Raw genomic sequence first — 21,551 nt, 5'->3', positions numbered from 1 at the left:
CAAAAGAAAGAGAAATGCTATATAAGTTGCACGCTAACTATACTTAAACTACAAAAAATTTAATTCTCCACATGTCAACTATTAATAGATTGAAGATTATAAAATTTGAAGTTCAAAATTTTAAAATTTAAAAGAAAACTGATAAAATGAATTTTGTATGTAAAATTATAAGTTAAATCGTGAGTACATGTATCACTACTCTTGCTATTAGAGAAACATATAGGCAACATGTGAGAAATTAAAGAGAAATGATATTTGCAGTTGTGGAGTGCTCAAGCTCGCGCCACACAATTTTTTTGAAAAAAAATGAGTAAATACGATACCTGCATGAAAAAATAACTAATTTTTTAATAATAGATCTATTTTAAAAAAAAAAATTATGCGATACTTACACACTCTACAAATATATCTAACATTACTTTAAGTTAAATGCAGGACGCGTTTTTGTTTCCCCAAGGGCAACACAAACTCCAAGCTGGGAATAATTGTATGCCATTTAATTAATTAATGGACCAACCATGCCACCTTATCTGCTCTATGTATATGATAAGTGGGGTTACTATATCTCTCCACTCTGACATATTTTTTTTCTATATTTTTAATACATTTAAATATTTTTAAAAAATAAAAAAAATATATCAATATACTCAAAAATTACTTCTTTAATCATTAAGTAAAAAAAAAATTTTGATTAACAGTCAAATAGAGCGGTTAAAGTGGAGAGACATAATAGTTTTATTCATATATAATATACACTTTGATATAAATATATAATATTATGTGTGTATATAAATATATAATTAGTTTCATTTGGCCCTTCATCACGTGGTCAACTGATAGAAGTGTTCACACTGACGTTCAAAACTTATACATATGGCAATTATTGCCTTGCACCGAGTTTTCAATGTTTGGTGCCGTCGTGCATGTCGATACTTTTGGACTCTTCTCAATTCTTGAGGCCACACGTACATGCAACGAAATTATATATTATCGTTATACGTTGTTCATCATGTTGTTATTATTGTTATTATTATATATATATCAAAGAAAACTCCACACGGCTGAAAACTACAAGTGTATAAATTTTTAGTAAAAGTGTTAATTAATTTGTTGTTTCATGTTGTCGTGTTATTATTGTTGCTATTATAATATTATGTACTACTTAATAGGCCTGCACACCGTCCAACCTGCAAAGGTTTTGGAACTGAACCGACCCGACCCGTATCCAGACCAACAAAAAAAAAAAAAAAAAAAAAAGAACCGACCCGACTTTAGTCGGGTCAACCCGTCTGCCATTTGAGAACATAAAGGCGAAACCGATCTTCCCATTTCTTTTTCAAGCCCTAAACATTCCTTCCACCCAACTCATTCCCATCGAGAAGAACATTCAGATGTCGTTTCACCATTTTTTGCATATTTTCTTGATTAATTTCTTTCAATGGCGGTGGGAGAGCTGCTTCTTTCTGCATTTCCCGAATGAGTTGGGTCGTGTGATGTTTTTGGGTTGGGTCGCATGATAATCATCGGCTACTGAGACCGCTCCCCAAAAACATAAATCGACCCCATTCCTTGACCGATTGGCGTCTCCCGACTTATTGAAATTTGCTCATCAAGGACTTCGACAACAACTGGCAAAATGGGGTAAAACCATGACAACAATTCGAAAGGTCCTTGGTGATGCAGAGGAGAAGCAGCTCACTGAAACGGCAGTGAAAGCTTGGCTTGATGATCTTAGAGACTTGGCCTACGACGTGGAAGATATACTGGATGAGTTCACCACAGAAGCTTTGTAATGCAAAATTCTCCTCGATGGGGATGAGTTGGGTCGCGTGATGTTTTTTCTTCGGGCTACCAAAATGTTTTAGCTAAGGTGAGTTTTGTCGATTAATCAGCCAGCTTGTGATGAATTTCTGGTTGCTTGGTGGACGAGGGCTGCGTTATTGGGTCGTGGGGAAGTGAATGTGATTGTATTATTTGAGTCAGAATGGCCATGTGATTTTCCTTATTTTCTCTCTGTTTGAGGCTGCGCTTGTTACTTGTTGGAGTCGACGGGGAAGACAAATGGAGTCGACAATGATGACGAGTGGAGTTGATGGCAATGACGGTGATGATAGGGAGAAATGGGGAGGAATGGCAGCTAGGGTTTGAGATTTGGGGAGTTAGTAGGATCGAAACCGACAGTTAACAAGTTTGACCCGCAAGTTAGTTCAACCCGCTTTTATAGATCGGGTCGGGTCGGGTCGGTTGGTACGAACAGTGCGGGTTGACGGCTTTTCTGCACAGCCCTACTACTTAATGGGTTCAAATGTTGTTCATTAAAAAAAAATTATATGTAAATCTCATTTGCCTCGCTTATGATGAAGGCAGCAATATAGGGAGGATTAATCTACATGGGTTCAAGATTGTTTTTAATAGAATAATTTCATAATATTATTAAAGAGTAATTTTACATACAATCGTGAAGTACATAAACGTAACATAATCGCTTTGAAAAAAAGTGAGATCTACTATTAAAATATTAATTTTTTCATGTGAGTCTCATGTTTTATTCACTTTTTTTAAAGTGATTACGCGGCGGTTGCACAATTTACGGTTGTAAATATCTAATTTTCTCATTATTAAATAAAACTCATTACAAAAAAAAGTTGGAAAAATACTAGATGCATGTTTCAAGAGTCTTTGTATCAAGATTCTCATTAGTCCTTGAAAAATTGAGAGATACAAAGAGAGCAAGAGTGTTCGTGCAGGATGGTTACTATTAGAGTCTCTTTTTTACGCCGTCACTTTATTATTTTTTGTGGGATTTATTATTTTATTATTTTAACATTGAACTAATCAAAAACAGAATAAGAAATAGTCTAAAGAAATTTTGATTATTAAGAAAGAACGCGAGTTCTTATAAATTTTATATGTACGATGATTTATTAAATATTTTTCTTTTGATTTATCATATTTCATATAAATGGAGGACGCCTTTTTTGGAGATTAATTAATAGTCTACATTGATCATAAGGAAGCTGCCAAAAGATTTAGTACAAATGTCATAATTCATTGTGAATTCTATTTAATGAAAGAGTGACAAGTCTATATGCAGTTATGTCATATTTTTTTTAATAAAAAATTTTACGTGTGTCTTGGCCCCTCTAAATTAAAGTTTTGGATTCGTCCCTAGATAGAGGAATACCATATTACAAAAATAAAAAATAAAAAATAAAAAAATCGGGGGTTAAAGAGAAAAAATCCGAAAACCAAGACTTTATGTAAAGGAATAAATTTAGAAATATACAAAGGCTAAGCAAAGAAGCACTAGAGTTCTAAACAATTGAAACAGGAAATTAAAACCTTTTTGAACCAAAAAAAAAAAAAAAAAACCCGACTTCCATAAATAATGTATAAATCTACCATCAATTATTTTTTAAACACCTTTAAATATTTAAAAAAAATAACCATTAAATAAAATAAAAAAAGAAAAAAAAAGGTTCGGTAAGTCTATATCGATCAGAAATTAACGTATGTTCAGAGCGCCTCATTGATACTATTACCTCTTACCAAAGACCCATAAATTGCCATGGAAGAGTAAAAGAAGAGTGAAATCAGTCCACAATGAGTGTTGCATCTTGCTCTATGGCTATATATATATATATATATATATATATATATTGAACTAATATAAAAGAGAAAACAATATATATAGTAAAGCTAATTGATATAATGTACTTGCTGCCATATTTACAAGCTTACAAGCAGTTTAGAATATTACAAAGATTTTCATTTTTTGTTCTAGCGCGTTGTCAATTTTTAATTAAGATTAATATCATTTGATAATGTCATATGAGTTGCTAGAAATGTGTCATGGAGTGGATGTATAACGAACACTAATATAAGTGTTGTTAGAAAACACGAACAATTGTAGGATTTTTTTACTACCATATATATATATGTATGTATGTATGAGTGTGACGTGAAATTCGATGACAAATATATATAGGATTTTTCGACCTTGTAATTTGTTGGGGAGAAACTCATCCAATTTGGCATTATTAATGTTTATACTAATTTTTACATTAAAATGGTACTTTAAAACGGCCGTCAATTTTATTATAATAAATATTCCCTATGATAGAATTATAATCCTAAAACTAATTCAAGAGTACGTACTACGTGTTGTTTGGATCCACTTTCCAGCCAATTAATCCTCATCTTTCACGAGCCAAAAATAAAAATAGAATTACGTACAGCGCCGTCTTTTTTTGCGAAGAAGAGAAAGAAAGGGACAAAAGTCTTTAAGAAAATAATAATAATAATAACAGATCGTCAGAGATTTGAAAGTGACATGAGTTGTGTGTATTTTTGAGCATGACAACCTAATCATAATAGGAAAATGATTTCACACCATATTTTTTATAATATTTTATATAATTATATTTTAAAAAAATAAATATTTTTATAAAATTTTTTATAAAAATAATATTATTTTATAAAAATATTCTCATTTAATGATTTATTATACAACATATTATATAATGATAATGTCTATATCATTACTCATCATAATAATAACATGAAACGACAAAGCTCACCGTCCAATAAAACGACATAGCCAATATTGAAGTTGGCTATGCCAGAACTAGGAGTTGACCCCACACACACGTGATTTTATTATCAATTTTTATGCCTCTTTCGTATACGTATAACCGTCTCATCTTATTTTATTTTATTAAATTATTATAATTTTTTTAAATTTTTTTTTACAAAATATAATAAATATTTTAAATTTTAAAATAAAAATTATATTAAAAAATTATATTTTAATAATATTTTATTTAATTTTTAATAAAATATTTTATTTCTTCTGAACTACGAAATCACAAGGCATAGTGCTGCTCATTGCTTGGCTTTTATCTTTTGTCTATCTAAGGCTTCGTTTGTTTTCAAGAAACATCTCATCTTATCTCACCTCATCATTACAATTTTTTCAAATTTTCATACAAAATAAAATAAACAATTCAACTTTTTCAAATTTCAAAACAAAAATAATATTAAAAAATATATTCTAACAATATTTTATTCAACTTTTCAACTTTAATCTCATCTCATCTCATCTCATCTCATCTCTGAAAACAAACAAGCCCTGAATCTATAGGTGGCTTTTTTTTCTATTTTTTTTTTATTTGATTAGGTGGCTTTGGCACTTCAATCCTATACAAAACGGGGAAATGTTAATTATATTTATAAAATTGAAGACGGCAAAAATTTTAAATTTTAAAGTTTAAAATAAATTAAAAAGAAAATATTGATAAAATTATGTGTAAATATAAAATTATGTGTATAATGAAATTGTGCGTATAATATTATGTGTAAAATTGTGTATTCGAGTAGTATTACTCATACAAAATATAAACTAATAACCATTTTTTTTTCTTCTTTTTTTCTTTTTATTTTAATTTATTTTAATGTTTTCTCTTCACACTTACTTGAAGTAGTTAATCCTTACAACAAAATATTCACTACGCTCAAAACCTATTAAATAAATCAAGAGTTCGTATTTTTTAAAATCTTTATGAATGTTATATCCCTTTTTTAGGGCAATATTTTAAGATAGAAACGAAAAAGAAAGTGTAATTTTTAGATTGTGGGCCATGTTGAAGCGTTCAGTTGTTCTCCACTTGATTCTTGATCTCTTTTGAAAGAGCTTAAAAAATAATGCCTGTATTTTTATTTCCACTTTTGAGGACCTGACCTCATTAACAAAATTTAAAGGATTTTGTTATTTAAATTTTGTTATATATCAGTTACTGCTCATTTCTATACTCTACATTTAACAATTTTTTTTCATAAAATGTGTGGTATTTTTTATAAGGTATGAAATGTAAGATAATGAATAATTACTGATGAGAATAATTATTTAAATCCAAATCTTCAAATTGGGTCGATGAAGTTTCTCCAAACACAATATATATATAAATTTACCACATATTCCTTAAACATGTGAGAAAAAATGTTTTCTTTTTTAACAGAAAAACATGTTATCATGCTCAAAGACACGCATCAATCTTTTAAAATTAGATATTTAAAAAAAAATAATTGTAAGAGGAATCGATGGGATTGAAATGGGAAATCTGGCATGTTTGGTGAGCCATCACATTTATACAATGTGATAAAGCAGGATAAAAGGAGACAGCCACATATATAATGCACATGTACCAACAATCAAGTAGGGATGCTTGCGCGCAGATTGCTTATACATGATTTCGATGGCAAAGTTGATATCTAGCTAGCTAGCACGCTGGCGGGTCCATACAATAAATATTATCTCGAAGCTTTTTCTTTTTGTTTTATATATCTTCCAGCTTCATCAAGCTGGCTCAATTTCCACATACCAAAAACCTTTTTTTTTTTTTAAACTCTGAGAAAGAGACGTTGGGGTTGGGTATCTTATGACAAGTATGCATCAAATCAAATCTTTTGTGGGAGATTGGAGGACACCATCATCTTGTTGATCAGCCTGCTTCCCATGCAAGTATTTAGTTCTCTTTCCAATCGAGAATATAATATAGTAGTTAATCAGCAAAAAGAGATGTGTGATATCATGTATGGCTGCAATATCTCCTGGCCATTTCAACATGAAGAAATTATATATAAGAAGTTGTAGTTCGGTTTTTGGGTGGATGACAAAATCACTCACATTCCCAGCTTTTGAATGTATATTATCAATAGATTCATTCAGATTTTCTTTCCATCGGTTTTATCAAATAAAATCAATGATGTTCATTTATTTCGTTCTTGTCCCATAGGTTTATTATCCATAATCTCTTTGGCTTTTCAATTTTATCAAAATTTTTAATAAAAATTCTTCTAGCTAGTTACGCCTTAAGGTCCCATTTAGATAGTGAGATGAAATAAGATGATTTTAAATGAAAGTTGAAAGTTAAATAAAATATTATTATAATATTATTTTTTAATATTATTCTTGTTTTGAGATTTGAAAAAGTTGAATTGTTTATTATATTTTGTGGGAGAATTTGAAAAAATCGTAATATTAAGATGAGATGAAATGAAATCGTTTCTGTATCAAAACAGGACCTAAAAGAAAAGGAAAATTATGAAGAAAATAGCAAAAAGAAAAGAGGAATATATATATATATATATATATATATATATATATATTACCACAAACCTACCATCAATCTCTTAACATATTCTACAACCTTCAACTACAAAAGAAAACTAAAAAATAACAGGACTCATATATATCGAGTCTTAACAGAGGAAAATAATATTCAACTACCAAAAAAACGTGTTAACTAGCATTGATCCAATGAAGTGCAGACAACTATTTCGATAGAGGGTGGAAACGGCTCTTCATGGCTTAAATTATCACAAGGATCTATACAATTAAGAAAAAATCAACCATATATTCAACCCCAGGCCACTTTGGTTTAGAAAAAGGAAAAAAGAAAAAAAGCTTTGCGCGCTTCAACTAAAGTCGACCAACACACAGAATATACACCAAGTGGGAAAATGTCAGCTCCAGCAAAGCTTTAACTGGCCGACGGATCATGTTATGATGCAGCATTAGGCACTCAACCAAACACGTAACCTAAATTCTCTTTTGAAGACCTTATTAAGCCTGTCACCATCTCCATCATTGAAACTATATTTCTGAAGGCCGCCCCTTCAAGAAGGTTTTTTTTTTTTTTTTTAAACTGTCATCATGAGTTGAAATAGAAAGTCCCCAAGGCATTGACAGAGAGTGGGGTCCAAAAGGCCTCCAACTTTTCGCTTGACATAATAACAGAGAAGCATAAAGACAAATTAACCTAAATATTGGAAGTCTATATTAATACATGTGCAAAATCATGAAATATATAATTGCTTACGGAAGGTGAAGAGAGAATGGCCCATTTGTTTAATTTTCAAAACAAGATCTCTATGTATTTTAAGTTTTTGGTTTATGTTAGATGACATGTTTGTAATTAGTATAAGCGTGTGAGAGTGTCTCCCCGTGTCATATCTGATTTTTGTCGCCGAAATCGAGCTCAACAGTGTTTGCATCTGTCGAATTCGGTGTCATCATCATCCTCTACGCATCCCGGTGGCTTCTCTCCTTGTCGTCGACAGCCCGTACATGTTTGAAGGTGTCTCCGACAAGTTTCAGGTGTCGTCTCCGGTACTGGACACAAGGAGTGAACTCGTTGTCCTTCTCTGAGCTTACCGGTACGTTTTTCTTTGTCATCGGCCGCCGGAAATGGCCTCTGTTGCTAGAACCAGTTGAAGCTCTAGAACGTTTTGTTGCAAGTATATGTTATCCTATCCTCGAGTGTGGATAACCATAACTTGGAATAAAAGTCTATTCCTAATCCAGAATAACACATGTTTGGTAACAAAGATAAGGTAATACTTAGATTCCTTATTCTCAGTTAGGATAATGTAATTCGTATTTTTAAGGACAACAAGCCGATATCAATACCGATACCGACCGATACAGGGCCGATACAAGCCGATATAGGTCGATACATACCCAATACCGGCCAGTTCTTAGCCGATATTGTCCGATACCAACCGAAACAGTGCATTTAAGAGCCGATATATTCCGATACAGTGTAATTCTAACTTTAACATGACCGAAATTTTGTTATTTGGGTTGTTTTTCGGGTACTTGAGCCAAGTTTCTACATTTCCAGATTGTGTTTCTTGTATTCTCAAGTTGAATTGTGGTTTTTCTCATATATTGTGTGGAGTTTCAATCTCGAAGTTCAATTGTGTGGTTTTTCTGCATCCATGACAACTAAATTTGAGTTACAGTTATATGACGTAGTTGCCTCCATGTTGCTCTTGGTGGGCGTGGAGGCCGAGGTGGTAAAGGCTCACATGGGGGACGTGATGCCAGAGGTAATCGTACTAGAGGTCAAAAATCTCACAAGTGCACCCATTGTGGTCGCACTAACCACTCGGTGAATTATTGTTGGGATCTAAATGGTAGACCATCTGGATCCGCTAATCAAGTCATTTGCCAAGATATGATTACTATATCAAAGGATGAGTATGATAAGCTTTTGGGTTGCACACGGGTTTCATCTTTTACAACTACTCTTGCCCAATTAGGTACAGCATCCGCATGTCTTTCCTTATCCACTCAAATTCTATGGATCATTGATTCAGGAGTTAATGAACATCTGACTGGTTTGTCCTCTGTCTTATCTAAGTTAGATATTGTGACATCTCCAAAAAGTGTTACTCTTGTTAATGGTTCTCTTGCTAAAGTTATAGGCATTGGATCCACTAAGCTCACCGACTCTATATCCTTATCATTTGTTCTATATGCTCCTAGTTGTCCCTTTAGTTTGTTGTCCATTAGTAAGATTACTCAAAGTCTTCAATGTTCAATAACCTTTTATCCCTCTTCATGTGTCTTTTAGGATCTTAAGATGGGAAACAAGATTGGTACAGGGCATGAAGCTAGTGGTCTATATTATCTTGATGTAAGAGTCACCTAATCGAGCTCTTACATCCTCCTCATCATCTGCTTATGAATGGCATTGTTGCCTAGGTAACCCCTATCTTTCCCTTTTGAAGGGTCAGGTTAGGGATCTAGAAAATATGTCTCACTTTCCTTGTGAAGCATGTCAAATCATCATCGTGTCTCTTTTGCACCTCGAGTTGATAAACGAGCATCAAGTCCTTTTGAATTGGTTCACTCTGATATATGGGGACCAATCAACATTGAATCAAACAAGTTTCAGTATTTTGTCACATGAGTGTTTTTTATGAATGCAAGATCTAAATTCTTTCCACATTTAAAGTGTTTTGGCAAGAAATTAAAACCCAATTTAACAAAAGAGTTCAAGTTTTGCATTCTGATAATGCTAGAGAATATCAATCTAGTGTCTTTGCTACTTACTTAAGTGACAAACGAATTGTATATCAAACTTCACGTTCTTATACACCCCAACAGAATGGGGTGGCTAAACACAAAAATCGTCATTTGTTAGACATAACCCGAACACTTTTACTGCACATGCATGTTCCTAAACAATTTTGGAGTGATGATGTTATGATTGCTTGTTGCCTTATTAACCATATGCCTTCTTTAGTTCTCAATGGTTCATCTCATTTCTCCATCTTGTTTCATCTCCACCATTTATCATTCCTCCAAAAATTATTGGGTGTGTTTGCAATGTTCATGACCTTGGCCCACGTTTTGATAAGTTTGATCCACGTTCTATCAAGTATTTTTTTGTTGGTTATTCTCGGACTCAAAGGATATCATTGTTATAGTCCTGTCCTTAGACGCTACTTCGCGAGTGCTGATGTTACCTTTTTTGAGTCCATACCCTATTTCTCTGACACAGTTTCGAGTGTTGAGTGTGACCATCTACTATTACCTACTCTTGCACTTTCTCATCTTGTCACCGGTCCTCCACCTTCACCTCCACCCCCTCCCCCAGTTCCTTTACAGGTTTACTCACGTCGCTCGCGGCTACCAACTTCCATGCCTTCACCAACCGTGTCTCCATCTTTGGATCCTGAGTTACCTAGTACTTCAGACTCTCCACCTATTGCTCTCCGCAAAGGTACTCAATCTTATGTTACTTAACATCCGATTAGTTAATTTGTCCCATATCATGCTTTATCTCATTCATTCTCATATTTTACCTCTCAACTTTCAAAACTCTCTGTTCCTAAGACAATTCAATATGTTTTATCTGATCCGAGATGGATAACAACTATGAAAGATAAAATAGATGCCCTTCACCATAACGAGACATGAGATTTTGTTCCACTACTACCTGGTAAGCAACTTGTTGGCTGTAAATGGGTATATACAATCAAATTTCATCATGATGGTTCTGTGGAATGTCTGAAAGTCCGCTTGGTTGCTAAGGGTTACTATCAAACATATGGCATTGATTACGAGGAGACTTTATCCCCGGTTGCCAAAATCTCCCCTGTTCGAGTGTTGATCTCTCTTGCTACTAATTTAGACTGGTCCTTAGTTCAACTGGATGTTAAGAATGCATTTCTGCATGGCAACTTACATGAAGAAGTTTATATGAATCAACCACCTGAGTTTATTGCTTAGGGAGAGTATCGAGGTACGTATACAAATTAAAAAATGTATTATATGATTTGAAACAATTTCCTCGAGTATGGTTTGAAAAGTTTTCTGATGTTGTATTGGCATTTGGTCTTCATAGATACCAAACAGAACATTCGGTATTTGACTTACATAGTGATGCAGGTCACATTTTCTTAGTTGTATATGTTGACGACATTGTAATTACTAGAAGTGACTCTGCTGTAATTGTTAAGCTGAAAGAGTGTTTACACAATCAATTTCAGACAAAAGACTTGAACAAGCTTGGATATTTCCTTAGAATTGAAGTCAGTAGATCTAAAGAAGATATCAACCTATCTCAGAGGAAATATATACTTGATCTTATGGAAGAAACCGATTTGTTGAGTGCACGAGCTATTAACACCCCCTATGGACCCAAATCGTAAATTCTTGAAAGAGGAAAATGAGTTATTTGGATATCCAGGTAGATATCAAAGACTTGTTGAGAAATTGAATTATCTTACTATCACTAGACTAGACATCACTTATACAATAAGTGTACTAAGTCAATTTTTACAAATGCCTAGGGTCTCACATTAAGATGTTGTAATTCATATTCTTCGATATCCTAAGCAAGCATTTGGCCTTGGATTACTGTATCGACCAAATGGACATCTTTGGGTTGAAGCCTATTTAAATGCTGATTGGGCAAGATCCCCTTCAGATAAAAGATCTACTACTGGATATTGCACATTTGTAAGAGATAACTTGATTACATGAAAGAGTAAGAAACAAACAGTAGTAACTCGGTCTAGTGCAGAAGTTGAATATAGGACAATGACTCACACTACTAGTGAGTTGACATGGTTGCAATACTTACTTCAAGAGATTGAATTTCCAACTCCTAACCCTCTTCAGTTATTTTGTGATAATCAAGCCGCAATGCATATTGCCTCTAATCTTGTGTTCAATGAGAGGACTAAATATATAAAGATTGATTGTCACTTTATTCGAGATAAGATACTAAGGTATCGTTTAGATTCGAAGATGAGTTGAGATGAGTTGAGATGAATTGTGAATAGTAATGAGATGAGTTGTGAATAGTAATGAGATTTGTAAGTTAAAGTTGATGAATAGTAGTGAGATGAATTGAGATGAATTGCAAATCCAAACTGGGCCTAAGTGGTGACATTGCTACACCTTTTGTGAAGTCTGCCAATCCACTCGCATGTGTTTACGAAGTCTTTGTGTTGGAGTTGATTAAAACTTATTTGTTTCAAATTCAGTTTATATGTTATATATGACCCACCTTGAGGTGAGTGTTAGAGAACATATTTGTAATTAGTATAAGTGTGTGAGGGTATAAGTGTCAATTGTATGCAGTATAAATATGTTTGCACATCAATGAAATGATGAAGATCTTTCCCATATGTTTCTACAAAGTACATGCATGGTAGTTGATACTAAAACATTGGCATAAAGGCACAACTATACCTAAAATACACCATCATACAAAACACAACTGTCCACAGATTTTCCTTCAGATCATCATGGTTCCATTGTACACTAATCCTATGCTGCATCCAAAACAACGAAAAAAACCAAACCCTACTTGCTCTGGATGTGTAAACGTCGAGGGCAAAGCAAGCAGGCTGGAAAAACAGAAAGAAAGAAGCCTGGTCAAAGTCGGACTTTAGGTTTATGCAGTAGTCCCTTTCAGCCGTGTAATCAGCTCATCCTGCACATGATGATTTCATGCATCAATTAGGTATAAACAGAAGGAGATAGAGAATGGGATTTTTTTTTTTGTTTTTTTTGTTAAGTAACAAAAGATTTTATTGAAACGAATGTCTAGGCGAAACCCATGTACACAGAATAGAGAATGGGAAGTTCGACAGTTATATCTAAAGGGATGTGACAAATATGAGGACCTGAACTTCCAACTCTACAAGAAAATAAAGGATACTTCTAAGCTGGATGCCGATAAAATTGTCTTAATACTTGCCTTCTTTCCTCTAAGGGAAAGACCTCTTGCCTTCAAAAGGGCACGAAGCTTCTCAACTGTGAAGCTCTGGAGCCTCTCAACTGTGAAGCTCTGGAAGTCTCTACTAGATGCCTGACTGTTTGATCCTTCTGCACATCCAAGAGTGCAAAAAAGGAAAAAAATTAGGTTAAAACAAACCACAAGATCCTTAATTTATATGAAATGCATGTCTTAACAATTAACAGGTCCAACAGATTTAAATGAATTTCCAACATCTAAAGCACATTAATCCATCCGATGGATGTTGAATGCCTCCATTCATTTTATATGACTTTTACATATGAAAAATTGGATAATAAAACACAAGACCATAAGAGCTTACCTTGTCGAGAACTAATTTGACTATTGGCTCTCTTAGCTGAAGTTCGGGAATCTGGAGCTCTTTCAGCGACCCTGAAATGATTAAATGATAGCATGTATCAGGCAAGTTCAAATTTGCAAACCAGCAACCAGGCGCCAGATGAAAAAGTTTGTTCAGAAGTAAATGATGCTTCATAAATTAATTTTTTTATCAGTAAATTCATGATATAAACTCAAGTCATTTTGTAGCAAAAGAGAGTTAATATGTAGTCAAAAATCTAAACCCTCGGAGTATGGGCTCAGAGATACCTCAGAATTATTGTTCTTTTGATCGGTAAAGATGCCTCAGAATTTTGATAGGAGGAGATACACAGAAGTAAATATAATTAAGGTAGGTCAAACCTTATTTATCTACAAGATGTGGCAAACATTACTCATCCATAAGATAAGGTAGCAATACCTCTTTCTAGAACCCTCGGTTGCAGTTACACCCTTCACATCCTTTGAACTAGAATCGCCCTTCTGTCTCCTAAGCATGAGTGATCTGATCAATATGTTCTGTTGGTTTGTTTTTATTTGTTGGTCCTCTGGATGTACAAGAAAGAGCATCAGAGCTTCCACGTCATATTGAAATCTATCAAGGATCACAATGATGTCGAAAAAGTTGATGGAAACGTCACAACATAAATAAGGATCATAATATCATTTTAGCTATCCTTATTTCCATTTCTTTCATTTTGTTTGATAATATGAAGAAAATAGAAATAGTATATGGTATGGAATATTGTCTTGCCAACATTTTGTCCATAATGTTTTCTAACAGATAATGAGCAATAATAGATAGAGCATACATTTCTGATAACTTGCAATTTATAACAAATCACCTCAATGTACCATTATGATTTCTCCGTTCAAACATTTAGAACCACATTACCACTGATAAAAAATTATATCACATTACAAACGTACAGTCAATATCATTCCATAAGTTTCAAAGAGTCCTATAACATCTGGCAGATTCAGTTTGATGAAATTTTGTCTGTGAAATGTTCGGTCACTTGAATAAAAGATATGGGAATTCCAATAGCATGTCTAAATTGATACACTTGCCTAAGAGGGAAATGTCCAACAAATAGGAAAGCAAAGTAAGAAAACATGAATGCAATTGCAAATGCAAAGTGCAATCCCTAAAATGAAAACTGAAGGATAAGAGACCTGGAGGTGACGTGTCATGGTCACAAATATATACTCGCATTCCACCCTGCACAAATTGTTCAAATGTAAACAAAAGGTCAATGCCATGACAAGAATCTAATGAATTTAAATGGTTACTAATGTACAAGAGAATTAAGACAAATTATGTACACAAAAGACGAATATCAAAGAGCAAAAATCCAAAATGAAAAAGGCACGAATATAGATGAGACAAAAAATATAATAACTCATTTATTTTCTAAGTTACTTCTTTTATGATCAAGAAAGAGAAACGCTACGAAAAAAACATTTCATAGAAACCAAAGATCAAATTATCAATTCTAATAGTAACAGGTAGATTTTTTAAGGACTCTCTTGTAAAGTCAATCATGCCTAGGTATTGCTCTTGTATATGTCCTGTGTACTTAGAATATGTCTACTCCTCATCAGTAAAATCTTTATTTACTGATAAATAAATAAAAAGTTCTATTGCTGAAATAGTCTTGGGCTCCTATACAACAAGTCAAGTCATCCCGAGGACAGCAACTTGCCCTAGCACCTTAACCTGAGCCTTCTGGATTATAGTGTCCTAATATTTTGTAATATCCAAAATTAAGTATGAGAGGGTCGTGTTGAGATCTCACATTGTCTGGGAAGGAGAAGTTTTGTGCAGTTTATATTGATTTCAGGGGGCCCCAATTGTAACATTGATTAGTTCTTTTGGAGCATACGCCCACTCAAGCTTTCCTTCGATTGCTATAGATGGTATCAGAGACAATTCCAACCATAAGCGTGGGATTTTAGCCATGTCATGTCATGTATAATCGAATGACTTTATGAATACTTTAACAATTTAAGGGGAAGGGAGGGGGGGGGGGGGGGGGGGGGGGAAGGGAATTGTAATACCTCAGATTTAGTATGAGAGGATGGTGAATGAGATGGTATCAGAGACAATCCCAACCATAAGTGTGGGATTTTAGCCGTGTCATGTATAATCGAATGACTTTATGAATATTTTAATAATTTAAGGGGAAGGGGGGGAGGGGAATTGTAATACCTCAGATTTAGTATGGGGATGGTGAATGAGATGTTACACTTCTTGGGAGGTAGGAGTTTTTACAATTTATAATGATTCAAATTCACTCAAATGGACTCTAATTGTAATATTAACTAATCTTTTTTCTAGTATAAGCTCAGATGTGATGTGCCTTGAGCTTTCCTAGGTTCATAACATATTAGAAAGTATGGATAACATACAGAGACCAAGACAATAGGTAGGAATCTCCAAGGCCCTGAAAGAAATTAAAGCCTCTCTTAAGTATTCTAGATAAGAGCTGGCATGGGCAGAATTTTTGCGAGTGCTGAAACAACTACATTGCAGTGCTTTTGGAAGAAGCTCCATGGACATTTGTTAATTACAAAGTTTCAAATAAATAAATGCTAGAAGCTCATTCCTATGTCATCACATATGGGCTTCAGCATTTGAGGAACTGAAACGACCACAGTCTATTTGCACACATGAATCTCATGAATATATGGCCTAGCCCTTTATCTCTAAAGTTTCTATTTCTTTAAAGGAGAGGATTCTGAAAGGTTACTTCCAACCTCTTATGGTATCTCTGGCAATATGAATTGAAACTATATTCTCGCAGCAGGGTGCTGCAGGTTCCATCTTTCTATCCAGAACAGCTTATAAAGCTGGAAGCAAAAGAAACAAAAGGAAAAAAGAAGAAGAAGCAATATCTGTTTACAATAATCAAATCCAAAAAATTATGTAAATAAGGAATGGTAGTCCTAGGAGCTGACTGATTAATCCCGGCCTTCTTGAGAGCATCGTGGTACTATCATACAGGGAAAGTGACTATGCAGCAAAACAGTGATTGAATGTATGAACTAATATCCACACAATATGAAGTAAAAGAACAACAAAAACAGCAATTAGTTGCCTTTAAAGACAGCATTCACTTGCTTATCGTAGAGGCTGTAAATCTGAGAATGGGTTGTGAGTGCATGATCATGCAAATTACATTTGCAGAAATCAATCAATCATATTTAAGAACTGTAGGACTCATTGTAAATCTACTTTACTTCTCTATGAACCCTCAAAAAGATCCAGCAATTGACATCCAAATTTGTCCTCGGGGCAAATTGCTAAAAAGCAATTGTATCACATTGTATTTCACATCAACTCGGATCTAAAGTTATCAATAGTAGCAGTAAGTCCCTCGTGAGGCAGAGAGCCAGAAACACACTCACAAAAAGATTATTTATCTGTAAGGATTGTGACCTCCTTAGATCTAAAGACTAAACTGCCTTTTCCAGCTCAAAAACAAACATTGGGAGAAAGTACCCTTCTCTAATTCATCCAGAAGTCTACATTCAAGCTCCAATATTCTGGTTATTGAAAAACAAGGTCCAACAAGTGTCGTATACCTTATAATGCTTACTCTTTGAATTTGAAAATATAAATTTGAAAGCATATTCAGTTTACAACCAATTACTACTTTAATCAATACAACGCAGAAACAATAGTTCACATGAATGAATGACGTCAAATGTGGTTCGTACAAATGAGGCATGTCTCTATCCAGTGCTAATAATATGCACAAACCGCTTCAATCAAACAAGTTTTTATTTCCAAACAAGCAAAACAAAATTTTCCGACTGTACTAAAGATGATTACTTTAAAAATCACAACCAATACTAAAACTCCCTTCTCCCACAATAATTCCAGTACTTACATACCCAACCTAATCCAGGTATATGCAAAACGATAACCAACTAAAATCTAAAAAAAAAGGTACTTCCATAGATCATGTCTCCAATTGAATCGTTTAACAGCATTCATCACTAACAGTCTAAATAAATAAAACTCATCCAATTACGCGTGTATCAGAGATCAAAAGCCCTAATCCACCTGTTTGGTAACCAAGAGAGCATAAAAAATAGCAAGATTTGCATATTTTGGTAGCGCAAACATAAATACGAGTAAAACACATCCACAACCAACTTAAGTGCTTGCTTGACGTTTAGTTAAAAGATAAATTTTCTTTTTAACCTCCGCAAGCCCCAAACAACAAACATTATCTTAAAAATTTTCCCTCGATTTTTTCTCGGCAACCAAAAAGAAAACTGGAAAAAACTGCAAGGTTTTAAAAGTTTTAAATAGAGTGAGAAGGCGAAGAGAGATCACCGGGTTTGAAGAGACGACGGTGGAGGAGAAGAACCCCAGGGAGGGAAGGTCGGCGAGGAACTTGGACGCGCCAGAAGCCGTTGGATGATTCGAATCGGACGGCTGAGAGAACGATGAGCCCTCCATGGCGCCTGGGGAAAAAAAAAAAAACAAAACAAAACCCTTTCGAGAAGTACGGTGACAGAAGAGCAAGTGAGTAAAGTGCACGTTTTCCACTTGGCTATATATACGGGACGTGACGGGGCGGGATTGGAGTTTTGTAATAGATGAGTTTTACCGCGATAACATTTGTCCTCTCGGCTTGTTTGCCGTCGGAATTCAGCCCTTGAAGTTGTAATATTTGAGGTGGTATTTTTAGAATAATTTATTATTATTTTTATTTATTATTATTATTATTCACTATTACTTAATATTCTATTATTATTATTTTTTTATTATTCACATAATACCTGAGAATATCTCACCATTGAAATGTAACCTGAATGCTAACATCTTTTCAATTATAAGTTTTGATTTTTAAATTAAATTATACTACATAATAATATAAAGACTTTAAAATATCATACTCTTAAAAGAAATTCGATCTCTTGTAAATAACATATTTTTAGTCCAAAAATGTTAAGAGTCAAGTTATAATTGGACCAATTGCCTTATTATATACAGAAATTATAAAAACTATATCACAAGCTACCAGTATATATCTTGGGCTACCAGCCGCCCTCCTTCTCCTCCTCCTCCTTTAACTGCAACCTTCCACTCCTTTTTATTCCCTTTTTGCTTCTCAACCTCTCTCTCTCTGTGTCTCTCTCTCTCTAATCTTCATCTAGGTTAGTTAATCCATTTCTCTGATTGTGATTTAGGTCACATTTTATTTGCTTGATTTGCTTTCTATCTCTGTCTTTGATTCTCTTCTCTCTATTGTCTAATTTTCTTTCTTTGTTTTTTTTCGTGTTGGGCTTTCAATTTGATTATAATTTATTCTGTGAGTAATACTACATGTACTTATATTTTTACTTACAAAACTCATTTGATTAGTTTTCTTTTGAAATTCAAATTTCATGATTTTCAACATATCAATAACTGACATGTGAAGAAGTACGTTTTTTATAAGTTTTTCTTAAATACATTTAGCATTTTTCTTATTCTATTTGTACCACTTGCTGGACAAATATAGACGAAATTTTCTTGGGACGGGGTGGCTAAAAAATAGAATTTTCTTTCCAAACGACATCATGCTCAAAAAGTAGAGTTAAAAACAAAGTACAGTTAAAAAAAAAAAAAGTAGAGTCAAAACCAAATACTGGTTATAACCCAAGTATCCAATACCCACCCGGATTATAACCGGTTTTACCCGAGCAGGTATTCGCTCAGTTTTAAAATTCCGGATAGAAATCTAGATATTCTCAAAACTTCGGATGCACACCCTTAGCCAAGGCAGAGTTTAGGGAGAGCAAGCATCCGTTGTTGGGGTGTAAAACAAAACTGAAAAATCAGTTGAATTAGACCGGACCTAGGTTCGGTTAGGTTTGTAAGCAGTCCGGTACAGTACCCATTCTTAATAACCGAAACCGGTCCAAAACTGGTGAAGTATCGATTTTCATATTTTGAAGACCGGTTCAAACTGAATTGGATCGGTATATATATTAATTTTTTATATTATATATAATTTTATATTATATCATATATATTATATGCTAAGTTGTTAATTAATATAATATGAAATTCTAATCTTATTACTTAAGTCTATTAATCTTATGACATAAAATTAATAAAACGTGTGATATCACATAAAATTAATCTTATAATTTTTAATATAACATATAAATTTTAATCTTATAATATAAAATTAATATAACATAAAATTTTAATTTTAAACATAAATATTAATATTAAGTTATTAAAATAAACTTAATTTTAATATATATATACATCAAGAATAAATACATTTTTAGCATAATAAATTACAATATATATTATTTTTATAAATATATTTTTACACATTTGATCATTTATACTCATATAAAAATTCTATGACTTATATAGACTATAGTTAATTTCAATATTATATTAGTATGTGTTAATTATTATAAAATAATATACTTGTACTATAATATCAATAAACTAATAATTGAGTATATATAAACACCATATTATTACTAGCATACATAATCCGTAAAATCGAAAAAATTGGACCAAACCAAATCAAAAATTGAAAAATCGAAACTTCTAGTTTTAGTAGTAAATCGGTCGGATATCAATTCTTAAATTTTCAAAACTGGTGATATCAGTTTGATTCTAAAATATATATAAAATGGAATCAAACTGGACCCATTACACCCCTTCTCTGCTGCATGTAGCAGCCTTACATTTTATTTACTACTATTTTACTACATAATTATTTTTTTTTACTTTTACTATTTGAATCTGGATTGAAAATCTAAATAAATGATCTTCTTGCATAATCTAGAAGATTCTGAGTCAATTTTTATAAGATTGAATTTATTTTTAATTAAATTATGTGATTACGTTGATTGATTAAGTTTATTTTCTTTTAGATTATGCAAGAAGTTTATGTTTTGAAATTTTTAATCCATATTTAAATAGCAAAAATAGGAAAAAAATAACTAGATAATAAAACAGTAGTAAAAAATGTATAAGATAACATTACCCTTTCCTAATGCGTCATTTTACAGCAACTGATTCATTCTCCTGATACACTTTGTTGACTGATGTGGAATGCCGATTTTATTAAAGAGTTGGGCTACTCTGTCGCCCAGAGTAGCTTGCTTCACTTTGACCGCTAGTTGCTTTTGTAACTTTTTTTTTTCATTTGTCTATTTGTTTTTTTTAATATATTTAAATATTTTAAAAAAATAAATACTAATACACTTAAAATTACTTTCTTAATCACTAAATAAAAAAAAAATTTCCCGATCGATCAAGTATAGCGGTACAACTTGGGATGCAAATTAGTTTTTTCCCTTTATTAAAAAAGAATAAAAAAAACACCTGCCATCTTGTGAGAACCCGAATGTGTTTATCAACTTTATCATGCGAGAGCCCGTTTAGAGCACTCTCATTGAGTTAGTTAAAGTTAAAGTACATTTTTGATGAATGTAAGATGAATTTAACTTTTAGTTATTCCTTTCACATAAGCCTCTATATTGAAATAACAATTTTTTCATTATATGCTAATAAAATAATATAAGATGAATTTGACTTTGACTATTCACATCAAATCTTTACATTAAATTATCTATTTATTCATTATATAGTAATGGGTAATTAATAATTTTAAAAATATTTTAATTTTTTTAATTATGAATTTATTTTATTTGATCATATTTTATTATTCATAATATTATATATTAATTAATAATCATATTCTAATTATATTTTTTCAATTGTCATTTAAAAAAGAGAGAGAAATAATTGATATAAAAGGGATTGATAAATAGTTAATATAAAATGTATTTGATGAATGAATAATTCTTTTCAAATTTAAAAATATTTTTAAAAATGATTTTAGCTCAATTATAATTATTTAAAATTTAACTATTTTAATATGATCACATTTTATAATTTAATAATTAAATTTTTAATAAATTTAACTTTTAATTAATTCAATAAGGGTGATGCAAGTTTTCTGACTGATTATTGCAGAGCTAATCAGGGTTCTGAGGTCATCGGCATGGAGGGACAATGATTTATTGTCCCGAAATCAATCATTCAGATTTTTTTTTCTTTTCTTTTTAAAAAAA

The 21,551-nt window shown here is 32.6% G+C and overlaps 2 protein-coding genes and 1 long non-coding RNA gene across 3 annotated transcripts in view; 1 reads left to right on the top strand and 2 right to left on the bottom strand.

The window, feature by feature from the left end:
- LOC121233980 (SNF1-related protein kinase regulatory subunit gamma-1-like) overlaps positions 1 to 21,551 on the top strand; it is a 30,265-nt gene that overhangs the window by 3,397 nt on the left and 5,317 nt on the right.
- LOC121233986 lies at positions 10,731 to 20,908 on the bottom strand. The gene is made up of 3 exons (XR_005934276.1): positions 20,894 to 20,908; positions 20,690 to 20,692; positions 10,731 to 10,992 (listed from the first exon to the last, which is right to left on the bottom strand). It is a non-coding gene; the product is annotated as an uncharacterized LOC121233986 (long non-coding RNA).
- Positions 12,470 to 18,013, bottom strand: LOC121233982. Its single transcript, XM_041129774.1, has 6 exons — positions 17,791 to 18,013; positions 14,619 to 14,664; positions 13,864 to 13,990; positions 13,426 to 13,496; positions 13,065 to 13,192; positions 12,470 to 12,797 (listed from the first exon to the last, which is right to left on the bottom strand). Exons 1-6 carry the CDS (start codon positions 17,914 to 17,916, stop codon positions 12,759 to 12,761), a joined length of 537 nt encoding a protein of 178 aa, XP_040985708.1. The 5' UTR covers positions 17,917 to 18,013; the 3' UTR covers positions 12,470 to 12,758.

This window comes from Juglans microcarpa x Juglans regia, chromosome 6D, assembly GCF_004785595.1.
Source record: "Juglans microcarpa x Juglans regia isolate MS1-56 chromosome 6D, Jm3101_v1.0, whole genome shotgun sequence".
Taxonomy (NCBI): Eukaryota; Viridiplantae; Streptophyta; class Magnoliopsida; order Fagales; family Juglandaceae; genus Juglans; species Juglans microcarpa x Juglans regia.
The sequence above is the reverse complement of the archived record's forward strand: the minus strand, read 5'-3'. Positions and strand labels throughout refer to the sequence as shown.

Coding starts and splice junctions, on each gene's coding strand:
- LOC121233982 (XM_041129774.1), bottom strand. CDS start 17,916: ATGGAGGGCTCATCGTTCTCTCAGCCGTCCGATTCGAATCATCCAACG. Junction 13,991..14,618: donor CCATGACACGTCACCTCCAG/GTCTCTTATCCT, acceptor TTGTACATCCAG/AGGACCAACAAATAAAAACA. Junction 13,497..13,863: donor ACCGAGGGTTCTAGAAAGAG/GTATTGCTACCT, acceptor TAATCATTTCAG/GGTCGCTGAAAGAGCTCCAG.